Source organism: Corythoichthys intestinalis, chromosome 20 (genome assembly GCF_030265065.1).
Source record: "Corythoichthys intestinalis isolate RoL2023-P3 chromosome 20, ASM3026506v1, whole genome shotgun sequence".
Taxonomy (NCBI): Eukaryota; Metazoa; Chordata; class Actinopteri; order Syngnathiformes; family Syngnathidae; genus Corythoichthys; species Corythoichthys intestinalis.
The window spans coordinates 9,662,501-9,679,262 of record NC_080414.1 but is presented as its reverse complement, the minus strand read 5'-3'; the positions used below and the strand labels follow the sequence as shown (position 1 = coordinate 9,679,262).

The following is a 16,762-nucleotide window of genomic DNA, read 5'->3' as shown; positions in this document are numbered from 1 at the left end:
CTTTACACAGATCAGTTGTCCTGGTCCCTTTGCAGAAAAAAACAGCCCCAAAGCATGATGTTTCCACCCCCATGCTTCACAGTGGGTATGGTGTTCTTCGGATGTAATTCAGTATTCTTTTTCCTCCAAACACGAGAACCTGTGTTTCTACCAAAAAGTTTTATTTTGGTTTCATCTGACCATAACACATTCTCCCAGTCCTCTTCTGGATCATCCAAATGCTCTCTAGCAAACCGCGGACGGGCCTGGACGTGTACTGGCTTCAGCAGGGGGGCTGTGAGAGAATTTTATTCATGCTTAAAACACAACCATTATACATTATATTTTGTATGCTTTTTGTTATGATTGCATGAGAACATTGTAGCATTAATCTGTTGAGTGTGCATTCTCATTTGCCTGGTATACCAGATTCATCGCTGTTCCAGCGATTGAGTCTGGCGACCGTCCGGCGGATCAAATTCCGAGGGCGGAGCAAGCCACAGCAAACAGATAAAGGAGTGGACCAAACAGCGACGGGCAGACTTGACGTTGTTAAAGCGACAATTAATTAGCGTGAGCAGAGAATGGAGAAGATTATTCAACATGGCTAGCGCGAGCCATGTTGACTGTTGTCAATGACTTGTTTCAATGTGTTTTTGCTAATTTAAAACTGGTTTTACCGCGGATTGGAACATATTCTCGGCTCTCCCGTTCGCCATCTGTGTTGTTGTAGAGACGACTTTCGGCGCGCAAGAGTGACGTTACTCGTTAAGAACACGTCACGCAAATAAACGAATCTGATTGGACGGTTGATTTTGTATCTTGCTCGAGAGGCCGTTAATGGACTGGGTCCCAGACTATTTCTCACAGTGTTTAAAAAATACAGGGAGAATAATCTGGCTGTGCCAGGCAACCTTCTCATGGCCTTGACGATCGTAGATGGTATCAATATGCCCAAATATGGACTGTTATGTTCCGTTGTTTTTCAATATGCCCTGAATGAATACAAGGGAGGACTGTGTTTTCTCATCATTGTTCCAGCCGGGACCGGTGCTCAAGGTCTCAGCTTAAAGATGATTTTGTATGGAAAAATACCCAGGCTTGTGAGATGATGAGTTTCGTTTCTTGGTAAAGTTTTGTTTCACGGCGGGCTTCGGCACCACCCTTTTCAACAGTATAAATGTCCAGCCTCTATTGTACTGCTTTGTACTTTCTGGGTGATCACAGCTTCTGGCTGGGTCGCATCATTTTGTACCCAAGAGCTCTTGTTTATAAAGCCTTCGAAGAAAAGCAATCCATGGTTGGGGTCGTATTCATTTCTGTAATCGAGCTATCGAGGTAACACTTGTCTTGGAGTTCAAATTTGAGCTTCCCTGACAGGGACACGTCTGGCAGTGCAGGGTTTGAGTCCCTGGCGGTGCATTGTGTTACTGATAGTAGCCTTTGTTACTGTGGTCTCAGCTCTCTGTAGGTCATTCACTATGTCCCTCCATGTGGTTCTGGGATTTTTGCTCACCGTTCTTGTTATCATTTTGACGCCACGGGGTGAGATCTTGCATGGAGCCCCAGATCGAGGGAGATTATCAGTGGTCTTGTATGTCTTCCATTTTCTAATAATTGCTCCCATAGTTGATTTCTTTACACCAAGCGTTTTACCTATTGCAGATTCAGTCTTCCCAGCCTGGTGCAGGTCTACAATTTTGTCTCTGTTGTCCTTTGACAGCTCTTTGGTCTTGGCCATAGTGGAGTTTGGAGTGTGACTGACTGAGGTTGTGAAGAGGTATCTTTTATACCGATAATGAGTTAAAACAGGTGCCATTAATACAGGTAACGAGTGGAGCGTCGTTAGACCTCGTTAGAAGAAGTTAGACCTCTTTGACAGCCAGAAATCTTGCTTGTTTGTAGGTGACCAAATACTTATTTTCCAATCTAATTTGGAAATAAATTCTTTAATAATCAAACAATGTGATTTTCTGTTGTTTTTTTCCCCACATTCAGTCTCTCATGGTTGAGGTTTACCCACGTTGACAATCACAGGCCTCTCTAATCTTGCACAATTGGTGGTTGACTAAATACTTATTTGCCCCACTGTATGCTCTCTGTTGGCAAATTGCTAACCTACAGAAGTAAGGTTCTAATAATAAAAATCAATATGGGGAAATATCACTGCAGGCCTGTTGACAATCCACGTATCGATACAGATGCTGTAGAATCAATACTAAGAAGTATACCATCTTTGTTATTTAGTGTTAGTATATTGTTTCAGTGTTGCAGTCTGCCAAATCCTGACCCTTGACATTGTTGGCAATACCAAGCCGTATACAGATAGCTGCCTTATACTGGCTAATAGCTAACTTTAATGCCACAATTCATTAATAAGTCCTTATACAAAAAAATCAAATATTGGGCTCCAAGGATAGATAGATGCTGGCCCATGCTACATAGTTATCAAGTTTCAAGACCATCGGTTCCCGAATGACAAAGGAGTAGGACTTCAAAGTAGTGTCTACAAGAACAACAACAACATGAGTGGTGACTTGACAGGCAAGCTGAAAACTTACAGTTAAAGTGCTATCAGACTTTGCAGGGAAAAAAAACTAAATGACAAGCAAACCTGTCAATAGTAACAAGTAAGTAAAAATGTTTAATGGAATTGCAGTGTACTTAACGCATGTGTGGTATTATTAATTAGTGCAATTCCCACCAGGGTAGCCACAGATGCAGGTCGTTTGTGACGCCCCCCCGGGCTGCCTGTCACTCAAAGACACAAACGCATTCAGGATGACCCTGATAAGTGTCGCCATGGCAACTGCAGCCTTGGAAGTGAAACAAAGCCTCTTTGGGTTTTTGTTATGGATTAGTAATCAATAACCTGACTGTAAACACTAAAACAAAATGCTCATGTTAAAATTGTGTCTTTATAACAGATGTTTCTTTCTACATTCAAAATCATGTTTTGATTTATGAATTTATAATATAATATCGTTTAAAAAATGTTTTATTGTCAGTACAATGAGATATAAAAACAATTTATTCGTATAAAGTTCATCATCCAAAACACATTTTGTCTTAAGATTACTGTACTTTGGTAAACATTTAAAAATCTGATAAAAAGTGAAAACTATGATTGTTTTGTGAAATTCAAAATTATAGAAATAAATAAAGTTTTAAAACAGAAAAAAAAAAGAGTCTCATTGTTGCTATTTATTGCTCATTCTTTGGTGTTTAACCCCTTGATGTCTGAATTTATAGTTAACAAATATACATTAAAAATTTTGGAGGAACACACAAGTACTTAAAAATAGTATTAATACAAAATATAGAAAATTACATTGAAGAAATACAGCTAAAAATGAGAAAAACCCAAAGTAGCAAATGAAAGAAAAAGGCAAATACAGAAAATGAATTCAAAATGTATTTTATCTAAAAAAATATATATAATAAAAGATTTTTCAAAATGTCTAATTTTCTAGATTTCTAAAATAAATGAAAAAGGAATTTGTTAAAAAAAAAATCCAGCAGCATCTAACATTATTGTTTACATTAAGTGAAGCTGGGCTGCTACTGAAGTGTGTTAACACCCCAAGTAATGGTGGCCACCACTAGAGAGCGGCATCCACAAATCTCTACTCGGATTAGTCTATATCAGGGGTGTCAAACCAATGCCACTAAGGGCCAAGAGGGTCCTGGATTTCATTTCAACCAAGACAGCGCAATCAGATTAACCAATGAATTTTCTGCTGAAACAAGCAGCACCTGACTGCAATCAACTGATTACACTTGTAGGAGATCAGATTGGTGAAAACATGACCTCTTCATTGGTTGGAACGAAATCCAGGACCCTCTTGGCGAGAAGCAGACTCCGATGTCTGACATGGGTAAATGTTAGCTGTGCTCTGGTTTGGCCTCATAAGACTGTAAGTTCTTTCAGCTAATATATGTTTGTGTACGCATTTGTAATTGCGTTTCCAGCTACAGTTCGTGGAGTTACGTGTGAGCGATTTGCTATGAGGATTGTAAATATGTCCGCATTCGTAACATTTAGGATAGCGGACTTTTGTTAGGCAAATTAGGCTAATTAAGGGGCAGTTTACATTTCGACTCCGCGACACAAAAACGCAATGACTGAGTTGCTGACTTGCCTCGCGTACATATGGTGTCGGAGAAGACGAAAAATTCTGAATCCTGCCTCCAAAGTGGAAGAATCCGATTGCGGGTGATTGAGGGGGGCTTCCTCGGCATGCATATCAAAGGCTCCTGCGGCGCGAGACCGCGCTGTTAACGTCAGCACTCGTACACCTCACATTGGGCGTGCACAGCGGTGCTAAAAACAGCAAATATGGGGGAATGTCGGCTTTAATTTACTGTTTTAATAATATTTTTAAATTAAATATGTTGAACGGTTAAATTTTTCTGCCTTTTTGAACAAAAGAAAAATGACATTGCTTCGAGTGGGCGGGCATATTTTTTTCCGGGCTGAGGGAGCTTGTTGGGGTCAGAGTGCATCATTCTCTGTCACCCAGTAAATCTGTACTGCCTCCTAGGGCCCGGCAAGAATACTACATCGTTTTCAAGCGGAATTGCGACATTGCTCAAATGGAGACGCAAATGCAAATGCAAATTTGAAATTGTTTGTATTCTCGGAGAGTCACCATGTAAACGGCCCCTTAATCTACTACATCTACATATTAATCGGATTAGATGGGCATTTGTTTTGGGTCAAGTGTTTTATTGTTAAAATGTGTATCGTTTTGAACAGAGGCGTAGCAAGGGTCCCCGGGGGCCTCAGGCAACAAGCAACATGGGGCCCTTTGAGTGTGTGCAGGTAAGGGGGACAGTTGGACTTGGAGCGATAGCATATTTAATAAAAGTCTAATAACGCCTAGCTCTAATAGAGCGGTTTTAGGACACTGAAAGTGCCCCTCATTTGCATTATTCATTCACTCCACACTCAGTGGATGTAAGCTTCTATTGGAACCACAGCTGCCCTGGGGGAGACTGACACCTTCAGAAAAAAATCCCAGATGAAAATGTGTGTGTATGTTCATTCTAAACACTGATTTTATGTTCTAGGTAACAGCTTTACGTATGAAGAAACGCTAGCATGCTGCAATGCTGTTAGCAAACGCTAACAAGCTAGTTATGACAAGTCAAGGCAGTTAATTAGTTTAGGACATAAAAATACTACTACTACTACTACTACTAGTTTGCAGTGCTTCTACTACATTAGAACATAAAACTACAGTAACATAGTACACTCACCGCTGTCTTGCTTCCTTTTCTCCTCCTTTTTCGCTTCCAGAAGGATAACTTCTATTCATTTTTCCATGGTGTGAGAGAATTTATTCATGCTTAAAACACAACCATTATATATTATATGTTGAATGCTTTTGTTATGCTTGCATGAGAACATTATAGCATAGAGTATCATTGTTAGAATAATCTGATGTCATCTTTTTGAGTGGGCCTTCTCATGGCCTTGACGATTGTAGACGTAGTCAATATGCCCAAACATGGACTGTCATGTTCCTGTTGTTTCCAATATGCCCTGAATGAGTACAATATAGCAACTGTGGCTTATCAAACTTCTTCCTGGCCACAGCTTGTGATTCAAGGTTACAGCTTAAGGTGGTTTTCCCCGATGAGAGATGTTTTTCTGTAACTTGAGATGTTTTTACTAAGTTTCTATTTTGTTTCTATGGTGTCAACCCATAAATAGAGGGATGCCCTGTATCTCTCTTTTGTCCACATGCGGAGAGGCACTTTGTGCATTATTCCGTGTCCGTACCCAAGAGCTCTTGTACTAAACCTTCGAAGAAAATCAATCCATGGTCGTGGTCGTATTTATTTCTCTAATCTAGCTATCGAGGTAACACTTGTCTCGGAGTTCAAACTTGAGCTTCCCTGGCACATGGTATTGAAACACTCCCAACACTTGTCGCTGCAACAGTGCAGAAAAGCTGTTTGTGCTAAATCTGTTGGCCCTCTGGGGGCCCCTGCTGGCTGGGGGCCCAAGGCAATTGCCTGGTTTGCCTAATGGGATGCGACGCCTCTGGTTTTGAATATAAGTGTACAAATGTGTGCTAAAGCTTTACAAATTGTCAAAAGTGAAGGAAGCAAAAAGCTTCAAAAAGCACAATTGCCTTGTTTGCTAGCTGTAAAGCTGAACAACTTCACATTTAGTGAGGACAGAACACATCATATTAATAAAGTAAAAAATAATATAGTGAGAGGTACAATAAGGTACTGTTTAGCAAGTAAAAAAAGAAAAGAAAACAAAAAATGACTGGAGACAAAATGGCGGACGGGACTCTGGCGTCGTAAAGTCGAAATCGCGTAAGTCAAGTACGTCATAACCTGTGCACTACCTGTATGAGGACTAGTCAAATGACGGACTGATAATTGAGAAATAGAAAATGGGGGTAGGTTTTAATGAGCAAATTCTTTAGCCTACTCCTTTTTGGGTATATTAAATACATTATGTTATTATTATTGTTATTATTGTCTCGACTATTGTTGTTATGTAAAGTGTATCATTGCTTTTGTCTGATTTTTTAATTGCTTTTTCTTTTTTCTTCTGGCATACTGTATGTCCAAATTAAGCATTAATTCATTCATTCATTCATATACTGTATATGTTAAATGTAAATTCAGGCACCAAGGGGTTAAAGTTGAAAAACATAATTATACTTTCAAGTCTCTAGAAAGTTCCACTTGTACGAACCGTGCACTACAAACCGCATTACTTTCACATGAAACTGGAGCTCTCTGGGCACTCCGCCTTGGTTTCGAGGTCCCAATTTTGGCGACGGGATTCGTCCCAATTTTGGCGAGGATTCAGGCTCGAGTGGAAAAGTCACCACACACGGCAGGACTGTTGGCCTCTGTTCATGACGGCCGAATCAGGGCAGTTGAAGGCCTTGCTGAACTCGGGGAAGTTACTCATCGCTCCGACGACCCTGAAAACAGCCCGCACTCAGATTTGATCTTGAAATTCCAAGCGGTTGTCGTCCGCGGACCGACCTGTACTTTGGCGGACTGTGCGCGCCGGTCTGAATTTGGTCCCTGGCCGCTTCGGCCCGGTACGAGTTGCAGCGGACCTGCGTTTGAAAGCACGTCAGAACCGACGCGGCGTGTCATTCGTGTGGCGTGATTCTTTACGTGGGAGTAGCTGAGGAAGAACAGCTGGTTGTTGTCCAGTCCCACGCCGGGTAGGAGCGGTTCTTCGACGCCGCCGCGGCTCTCGTCGACCCAACGTCGGTACGCCTGGTGGGGTAATTGACCTGTCAGAGGCACGGTGATGGCCGGTCGAGATGCTGTCGGCGTACCCTGAACGCTTGTCTCATGCCGCCGTTGTCCGCGATGTTCTCCGCTAGTGTCCTCTTGCCGCGGACCTGTTGGCAAACACACATGGGGGGGAAAAATTACTAATTGATCAAAAATATATGGCGGTAAACACTCAGGTGACTTGAAGTTCCGCTCTGAGACCCCCAGTTTGGCCAGATTTCAAAATTATCCGATATGCATGAGTGATACATCATTGGAAAGCTGAAAATCTGAATTTTCTAGAGGAAGAAAAATTTTGAACAGGAGGGCATTTAAAAAAAAAAATGAAAACAGTAAAACTCTAACTGGAGGTGAGAGCACGCGAGAGCAGAATTAAAGACGCCATGATTTTAACGAGATATTAGATATTTTTGGCTTATTTTATGGGTGAAACATGGTAATGTAATAAGGGTCGCGATGCATAAATCGCAGACATCACCGAGTGGTCAAGATGTTCATTTCTCTTCATTCATTCGTTCATTGCTCTTTTAAACTTTTTTCATTTTTCAATTTTTCTTTGTTTGAATCGATTATTTATCATCTAACATATCTGAGAAAATACAACAGTTACCCAAAAAAATACAATCAAGCGATAGTTATGATGTAGATATCCGTGACTTTTTTACAGACACCATTATTTTCATTGTGACATAATTTGCTTAAAATTTTAAAATATGCGAGTGAAAAAAATCTTAAAGTCGTTTTTTTTAAACGAAATATTAGACATCAATTAATGATTCTATGCTAAAAATGACAGACATTTTGAATGATAAATATAATTACCTTCTTTTTATGTCTGGGTTGAAACAAAAGCGGTTGCGCGACGTCTGTAAACGGGGGTCTCCAGGGTAAAACGGACAAATTAAAAATAGTTTGGGGGCTTAATGTGTCATGAATCTGCTATGGCTGCATATAGACATATTGTTCTATCAAACACAACAGTTCTTTTGGCTTAAAATACAGCAGTTTATTTTAAAGAGGAGTGCAAGAGCAGAAACTGCTTTTTCAGCCTTGTCTGTGTTTTCCGCCAAATGTATTTTTTTAGGGCTGTCAAAATTTACGCGTTAACGGGCGGTCATTAATTTTTTTAATTAATCACGTTAAAATATGTAACGCAATTAACGCATGCGCGGAACGACCCACTCAAGCATTGCCGTGAACAGACTACAATGGGGCCGTTTGAAGTATATTGAGAGCTAAGCTCAGAGACAAGCAAGTGGAGTGGACGCAGGTGTTACCAGCACCCCATGGTACCCGCGGGTTAATAAAAGTATTAAAAAAGCATTGAATTTAGTTTTCCATAATTAAAGGTATTAAAAGTATTAAATTAGCTTTTGTAAGTCTGGAGTTTTTTCACCGTGGTCTTAATTTTCAACGAGCCTTCAGGGATGGGATAGCGGGGGAAGCGCTACCGCCCCACCACGGGATCGGAGCCCAGCCCCCCCTTCCCCTGCGGCCGGCAGCCCAGGCAGAGAGGAGGCCACGCTCTGGGATACGGGCTGCATAAAGAAAAAGTGTGGGACCCACCTACCGCCCTATTACTGTGGCTGCCATGTCCCCGACTGGCAGCCATATCTCACCACCGTTATGAGGCTGTGTGGGGAGGGTAGTGTAATGTATGCTTTAAAATAGGAGAGCCCGGCTTAGGGCAGCGGGACCGCCGCATAGAAGTTTAACCCAGCCCCACGTCCCACCGCCCCTCGCCGAAGCTCCCCCATGGAGTATGATGTATGTGGTGCGTTAAAAGAGGTGCAGGAATGGTGGGGCCAATTGTGATGTCACCCCTCCAACAGGTCCCAGCCGTCCCACAAACTAAGTGTATGATGCATTAATATCATGGGGGAGCCGACCCGGGACTGGACGGACCCGTTCCGACTCTCCGGAGGCATGAATGAGTATGTAGGTGCCAAGCTGAAAGATATTTCCAGTGCAAAGTGGAGAGTGTGTGAGTTAAGAGGCAGGCTCCCGTAGGCGGGGCTCCATCAGCCAGAACCTCCATCCAATCCATTTGAAGTGGGAGGGTGGAACGCTGCCATCTCTTCCGCTTCAAATGGATTGGGTGTCTAGCGCCGTCACTGTCAGACAAGGAGTTAATCAAATCATCAGCAATCAGCAAAAAAAAAGAAGAAGAATTTTTTTGGGCCATTTTTTTAAACATTCAAAAAAAAAAACAACGTTTTTTTAAATAGGCCTTTTTGGGCCTCTTCTTTAAGGCCGAGTTATACTTCCGCGTCAGACCTACGCCGTCAAGGAAGAATTGAGTTACGACCCCACGCCGTAGGCTTACGCGCGCCTCTCGAATTTTCTAACCTTCGCGTCACCTAGACGTGTATGACGTGACGAAAACGGACTGTGATTGGTCCGCTCAGACTGTTGTTTCCGGTTTACCGCGAAAACACCGCCATTGTAGAATAGAATCAAACATTATTTTCTACACGCAAAAATGCACCAAGCCGACGGGAGTATCATCGAAGAGCAAGTCTCGTCAAGACATTATTATTGTGATTGCCAAATGGCAAGGTCGGCGATCGGAAAAAAAAAAATGGAAGAACCACCGAGACGTGGGTGTTCGGAATCGAGTGGCCACACGAAGCGGTGACCCAGTCGGCCAAAAACTGCCAACTTTTTATCACTTAATGTCGTATTTTTGGTTGGTGCACTTCATCATTTACTGTGTACATATGTTTCAAGTATATGACGAATAAAGCACAGATTTGGTGTCAAAAGAGTTGTTTTGATCTTTAATTTTCAATAACAGACAGTTCACACACACAATACATCATCACTGATTGAGAGTGCCTCGGTGCTTTTTATGATAACCTTAAAATCAAGCCTCCCAACGCAGTTTGGGAAGTTCCCTAGACGCCAGAAATCTGCTATGGCTTCCCACTGGCTGGTTGTAGGACACGGCAAACAAATCAGGCTGGAGGGCTTTGCAGACCTTGAACGCAGTGCTCGACGCCAGTTTGAAGCTAGCCGCCACAGCTAGCTGTCTCCACCCGAGTCTAAAACTCTCTGTGCTGCATCAAAAGTCGGCCAGACGGCCTCGAAACCGTCTTCTGCGTCGCCTGCCCGACAACATTTGTATGTTCAATATTTATTCAGTGTTGATGAGCAGAATATTTACTTTCAAGAGTTCCATCTTGCATTGTTTAGTTTTTCTCCGACTAGCGGAAGTAAACAAGCATGCCCCAAAACCGTACAAACATAACGCCACATCCCTCTAGTGGCTTGGCGGTGATTTACAGAGCAACGCGTTCCCTCACCGCAGAACTATCGAATGTCGAATGACGCCGTAGTCGCTACGCCGTCACCGCAACGCGGGAGTATAACTCAGGCTTTAGATACCAACATAAAAAAAAATTCAAAAAAACAGAAAAACCAAAAAAACACAAAAATCTGAAGAAAAAAATAAATAAATACAAATAAATCAAAGATTAGTGCTTCCCCCAAATATAAGAAAAATATAAACACATTTGAAACCTCAAAAAAAAAAAAAAAAAAAAAGTTCAACAAAAAACAAAAAAAAAATTACAACATTGGGCAAATATGACATTCAAACAAACATTAAAAAGCCAATTTTTGGTTATTGGTTATGATTTTACACACTAAGCAAACACGTGCTAATAAACCACCCAAAAATGGGAAAAAATGGCCTCCTAAAAAAAAGGTAAAATAAATCCACAATCAACTAATATTTTGCTCAGCTGTAAAGTTAAACAAATACTTTAAAGGACAACATCTTAAAAACGACCCCAATTTTTAGCCTGTAACACGAATAAAGTAATAAATAATAAAATAGTACCGTATTGGCCCTAATATAAGACGGCCCTGATTATAAGACGACCCCCTCTTTTTCAAGACTCAAGTTTAAAAAAACACTTTTTGAACACCAAATTAATTTTTATACAGAAAATAATTATAGTACATCTGAAACAAATGATTATAACAATATATTTGAGAGAAAAAGCATGTTATTTTGCCTCATTCAAATCTTAATATCTGAACATTTAAATATGTAAACTAAAGTGCGATCACATTCGTAAATGAATGGCTTCTGGTTTTTGAAATGTAAATAAACCAATCTATTGTGATAAAACAACAAAATTGCAATAACTGCATTAACCATCAAAGTGAAGTCTAACTGTAACTGTAGTCTTGAAACAAATCTGAATAAGGAAAAACATTACAATAAAATAATGCAAACTGGTTAAACTTGAGAGTAGCTTAGACCTGTCATGACAGAACATCGCTTCAATGATATCTGGCGCCATCTATCATCATGAATGGGTATAATGTCTAGACTGTGAATATAAGACGACCCTCTCTTTTTCAGTTTTATTTCAATGCAAAAAACACCGTCTTATATTCGGGCCAATACGGTAATAAATGAAGTAATTCTTACATTTAACCCTGCCTCCTCCCAGTAGTAGTCATTGTACTGCTCCACCATGCACTGCGTCTTATCGTTGAAGGCCGTGACCGACGAGTTGCTCCACCACTGGTCCAGGTTGCCGTCCTTGTCATACTTGCGCCCTATCCCGCCGAACCAAAAACCTCAAACAAAACGCTGGCAATTCGTCGTCAAACACGCTTTTACCGTTGTTGTCGAACCCGTGCGTCAGCTCGTGTCCCACGATCACGCCGATGGCACCGTAACTCAACGACCTGCGACGCCAGCTTGCTCCAGTTAGTCACTAGGATGTTCTAAATGTTCACTGAAACTCACCTCGGGTACTCGTTTCCCCAAAAAAAGGGTTTTTGGAGCTCACCAGCAGGAAATCCTAAAAGGAAAATTGGAATATAGTGTGAATTTTTTGATAACATTTCAAGCCCCGCCTTTAAAATCTTACTTATTTGATTGGTGGATGAGCTGTAGAAGGCATTGACTGTAGTGGGGTTGGTGAACCACCTGTGAAGATAACAAAAAATATTTTTGTTGCAGTAGTATGGAACTAAAATATCGGTATCGGGGAGTACTCGCATAGCATAGCATAGCATAGCATAACATAACGTAACATAGCATAACATAGCATAGCATAGCATAAACATAACAAAACATTACATAACATAACATAGCATAGCATAGCATAGCATAGCATAGCATTGCATAACATGTTGCCGAGCATCTGCAAAAAAAAAAAAAAAAATTATAAAATTTTTTATAATAATTATTTGGTTCTCACTCTGTGCGCGGGACTTTCTTTCGAAGCCAAGCCATGTCGGACTGAGCGATGAATTTGAGCGTCTGCAGCACGTTGCCGTAGTAGTCGTTCTCGTCGAATTCCAGCTAAAAACGTAGATTCGGACGATGGTTTCGCTATCGCGACAGCAAAGACAAGTGCGCGACCGTGCCGACCTCCTTTAAGTCATCGTTGATGTAGGTGTCGTTCCGGATGAACTCGGGGTAGCCCACTTTAGCCAGAACGGCGTAAGCCTGAGGAACAAAGACACGATTTGTAAATAAATATTCCACCAAATGCAGACGACGACGTCATCACTTTTTCGACAGCTCTGGTTTTGGTGGCCTCGTCCATCCAATCGTTCTCCTTCTGAAGCATGTCCACGAAAGCCCAGCGGACGCCATCGATTAGCTCGTTCATCTGAAAAGATGGCCCGTGAGCGACTATGTGTGGGCATCTGTAGCAACAATGACGAACTGTTCTTCCGTAATGGCATTCCATACTAACCATGTCTTTTTTGTCCTCGTGGAAGTACGTATCGATAAAGAGTCGGCCTGTGGCGTAGGTCAGCGTGTTCTCAATGTAGTTGATGCACTTGTCCCAGCGCGGCGTCAAAGACGTAGTTCCCGTGGTTACCTGAAGGATGCCATTTTTAGTGACTCACAGCGTCCCTTTATTATGCACGAGCATACTGAATAATCAGGCTGACCCTGGCGTAGTCCAGGTATCTGTAGAGGAAACGGCGGCTGAGGGTGGTCAGCTTGGAGAAAACTGCCCTCCACTGGACGTAGTTAGCCACAGTCCTGCGGGAACACGCTAATTCACCGCCGTTGTCGATTAATTGCTACAGTGTCGTGAACAGCGCTAGACGTTTAATCCACTAATGGAACAAATGTGCATAGAGCCCGGGTGCGATCAATATAGAAACGGGCCCTTTAAGGTGAACCTCCGGTGGGTGGTGGTCCTACAGCATAATTATTCGTGGAGCCCTCCACACTTTCGCGGGCCATTTAAGACAATTGTCCAATGTTAGGGGTGCGGTCGGTGCTAATGGAAAATTTTATGCAAGCCCTTTCAGACAACCAGCCAAGCCGGGGTGGAGGGGATTTGAGATATTTCGACACCTAAACACTATATTACACCTCCACACCTCATCTTAACTTTCTGTTTGACACTCCCCTTGCCCAACCACTCCCCTTTTACACCCTCAAACTAGGCCCCCTAAAGGCCCAGGTGTGGCTGGAGAGGGGGTGTATATTTTAATATTTAAACTAGGGATGTCCCGATCTGATCACGTGATCGGAAATTTTCAGAGGATCGGAATCTGGTAAAAAGGATCAGTTTTTAATTTAAAAAATATATGTTATATAAATAAATATATATAAATATTATGTTTTTCTGCTTCATGCTCATACAGCCTCTCACTCTCCCTCCTGCTGCTTTTCCTGGTCAGCAGGCAGCTAGACTTTGCCACGATTATTGCTAGTTGAAACTTAAAGGTCACGATGATTGACAGGTTTGTAGCTTTGAGCTGGAGAGTGAAGGGTCTGTAGCCAAAATAAAAGTATCTGTAGCCCAAATAAAAAGACAGGTCAAGGGAGATGTAGGTTTAGAACAATTTTGGAAACTGTATAGTTTAGTATTGCATTGTATAGTTCCCTCCCGTTCTCCTTGCAAGGTTAAGTGCCTTCTCTCCTTATTTTGTTTAAGATTTATAACTGTCATCGTAAAGATTTGTATTTGAACTTGACATTTTAACGGTCCTTCGAGCCAGATTGCAACATACCCGGAGTTCCCAGAGGCTGAGTCAACATCCAGCCAAGTCCGTGCCAGCCTCGGTTTGTGAGGGTACTGGCCTCACCTCCGCATCTGGGGGTCGAGGGTTGAGGCAAAGCCAAAGGACTGAAGGCATCTCAAGGTAGGAAATTTACTCGCCCATATGCATGAGTGATACGTTTTCCGCGGCTACCTAATTTTAAGGACGACAGTGTCCTGTACAGACTTAAACTCTGTAAAATCAGATAGGTTGTGGGCCCTATGCTGAGGTAAATACTGTTAAAGACACACTCAAAAAAAATAAACACATAAGCAACATGTATTGCAATGTTAATTTTTTCCAATATCATTCAGGCCTAATTTATACGTACTTTATTACCTTTAAAGGGCTAAAATCTAACAAAATATTGGAGTCGGTATCCGCAGATTCTCAAAATCAGACTCGGACGCAAAAATATGCAATCGTGACATCCCAAATTTAAACACTTTATATTACAGCGCCGTATGTCATCTTACCTTTCAGTTTGACCCTCCCCTCGGCCAACCACACCCCCTTTACACTCACATACAAGGCCCACCCTAAACTCCGCCCCTGGTACAATCCAATTTGACTGGAAAATATGTACAGTACTTTTCCAGATCGTTTCCAACTGCTGGTTGCCCTACCCAAGATGGCTGCCAACTAAGGAGCAATCGGCACCCTTTGAAAGATGATCCTTCTACTGGGATGTGAAACGAGTTTATCACTAGTAGACATGGGAAGATGGCAGCAAATGAACGTTGCTATTTTTTAAATTAGATTGTAAATTTGATTGCAGTCCAAATGGATTGAACGTCTACCACTGTCAATGGCAGCCAATGTTAATTTATACATCAACAAGGGCTGTCAAAATTATCGCGTTAACGGCGTGAATTAATTTTTTAAATTAATCATGTTAAAATATATTTGACGTATTTAACGCACATGCCCCGCTCAAACAGATTAAAATGACAGCAAAGTGTCATTTCCACTTGTTACTTGTGTTTTTTGGTGTTTTGCCGCCCTCTGCTGGCGCTTGGGTGCGACTGATTTTATGGGTTTTAGCACCATAATTATTATTGACATCAACAATGGCGAGCTACTAGTTTATTTTTTGATTGAAAATTTTACCAACTTTATTCAAACGAAAACATTAAGAGGTGTTTTAAATTTTAATATAAAATTTCGATAACTTGTACTAACATGTATCTTTTAAGAACTAAAAGTCTTTCTACCCATGGATCGCTTTAACAGAATGTTGATAATGTTAATGCCATCTTGTTGATTTATTTTTAGAATAAACAAATACAGTACTTATGTACATTATGTTGAATGTTTATGTCCGTCTTGTGTCTTATCTTTCCATTCCAACAATAATTTACAGAAAAATATGGCATATTTTAGAGATGGTTTGAATTGTGATTAAATATGATTAATTAATCTTTAAGCTGTGATTAACTCAATTAAAAATGTTAATCGTTTGACAGCCCTAAAATCAACATTAGAGCCGTTTGAACAGTAAGACTATAGTGGATTTGCTGCCTTTGTTTCAGTGTTATAAGTAGTCACTCAAAAAGGTTACGGCATGCCCAATGAAAAAACAGATCCTTTTTAAAGCAACGCAGGTTCGTCCGGAACAATCAACGGCAGTCAAATGGTTAAAAAAATTAGGAAATAAGCAGGAATATTGCTAGCCTGGGGTCGGTGGCGTTAATGAGCTTGACCAGGTCTCGGAAGTACTGCGGTGCTCGAACGATGACAGGTTCCGAGGAGGACACAACCAGAGATGGCTCGCTTTCCAACTCCATCACAGATTTGACAAAGAACAACCAGTCCAACTGTCGGAAAAATACAACGTGTGTTGCTTTCAGCCAAATACCCCCCAAAAATGTCATTTTTAACAAAGCTTGAATGTTTTAGCGCTAGTTTTAGCTTCATGTACCTGTGGTAGCTGGCGTTGTAGTCTTGATAGCGTGTATCTGTTGTACATGTTTTCACTGGTTCGGTTCTCGTAGGGAATTATTATCTGCACAATGAACAAAAACGCATCATTTCGATACATTCTCAAGTTTTTTGTTTGAAGAATATTTATGTACGTGAGCCAGCTTGGTCTCAAAGTCCAGCGCTTTCTCCATCTGGACCCGCGCCGCTTTCTGGGGGGCGCCTAGCATGACTGCCGTGTCCACCATCAAGCTCAGCAAAGCCGCGCGGTACTGCAAAAGCAGAAAAATTATGGTTGTACATCAGGTATAAGAAGTCCACACATACGTTTAATCAGTAAATTTTGTGTTGGTGCCCTTTTTGTTTGACATAATGTCAATGCTAATTTATGTTAGCGTAACTGGGGAATTTCCCATTGTAAGTTAGCATGAAGCTTCGACACAAGTCCAGCAGTTTTTTTAATTTAATGTTTTCAAAAAAATATCTTTTTTGTTTACAAAAAAAATAAAATTGTCTTGAATTCATTGCCTGCCATTGA

General features: G+C 41.3%; 1 protein-coding gene across 1 annotated transcript in view; it reads right to left on the bottom strand.

Annotated features, from left to right (window-relative positions):
- Nucleotides 1-2,892: 2,892 nt before the first annotated feature.
- Nucleotides 2,893-16,762, bottom strand: part of phex (phosphate regulating endopeptidase homolog, X-linked) — a 23,819-nt gene continuing 9,949 nt past the window's right edge. The window contains exons 8-23 of the mRNA XM_057824838.1: nucleotides 16,380-16,496; nucleotides 16,226-16,309; nucleotides 15,979-16,121; nucleotides 13,198-13,291; nucleotides 12,996-13,124; nucleotides 12,807-12,908; nucleotides 12,665-12,742; nucleotides 12,492-12,595; nucleotides 12,159-12,217; nucleotides 12,035-12,089; nucleotides 11,906-11,973; nucleotides 11,711-11,841; nucleotides 7,308-7,373; nucleotides 7,141-7,245; nucleotides 7,003-7,079; nucleotides 2,893-6,938 (exon numbers count right to left, since the gene is read on the bottom strand). Of these exons, the coding sequence (XP_057680821.1) occupies nucleotides 6,836-6,938; nucleotides 7,003-7,079; nucleotides 7,141-7,245; nucleotides 7,308-7,373; nucleotides 11,711-11,841; nucleotides 11,906-11,973; nucleotides 12,035-12,089; nucleotides 12,159-12,217; nucleotides 12,492-12,595; nucleotides 12,665-12,742; nucleotides 12,807-12,908; nucleotides 12,996-13,124; nucleotides 13,198-13,291; nucleotides 15,979-16,121; nucleotides 16,226-16,309; nucleotides 16,380-16,496 (1,515 nt within the window). The 3' untranslated portion in view covers nucleotides 2,893-6,835. The remainder of the gene's footprint in view (nucleotides 6,939-7,002; nucleotides 7,080-7,140; nucleotides 7,246-7,307; nucleotides 7,374-11,710; nucleotides 11,842-11,905; nucleotides 11,974-12,034; nucleotides 12,090-12,158; nucleotides 12,218-12,491; nucleotides 12,596-12,664; nucleotides 12,743-12,806; nucleotides 12,909-12,995; nucleotides 13,125-13,197; nucleotides 13,292-15,978; nucleotides 16,122-16,225; nucleotides 16,310-16,379; nucleotides 16,497-16,762) is intronic.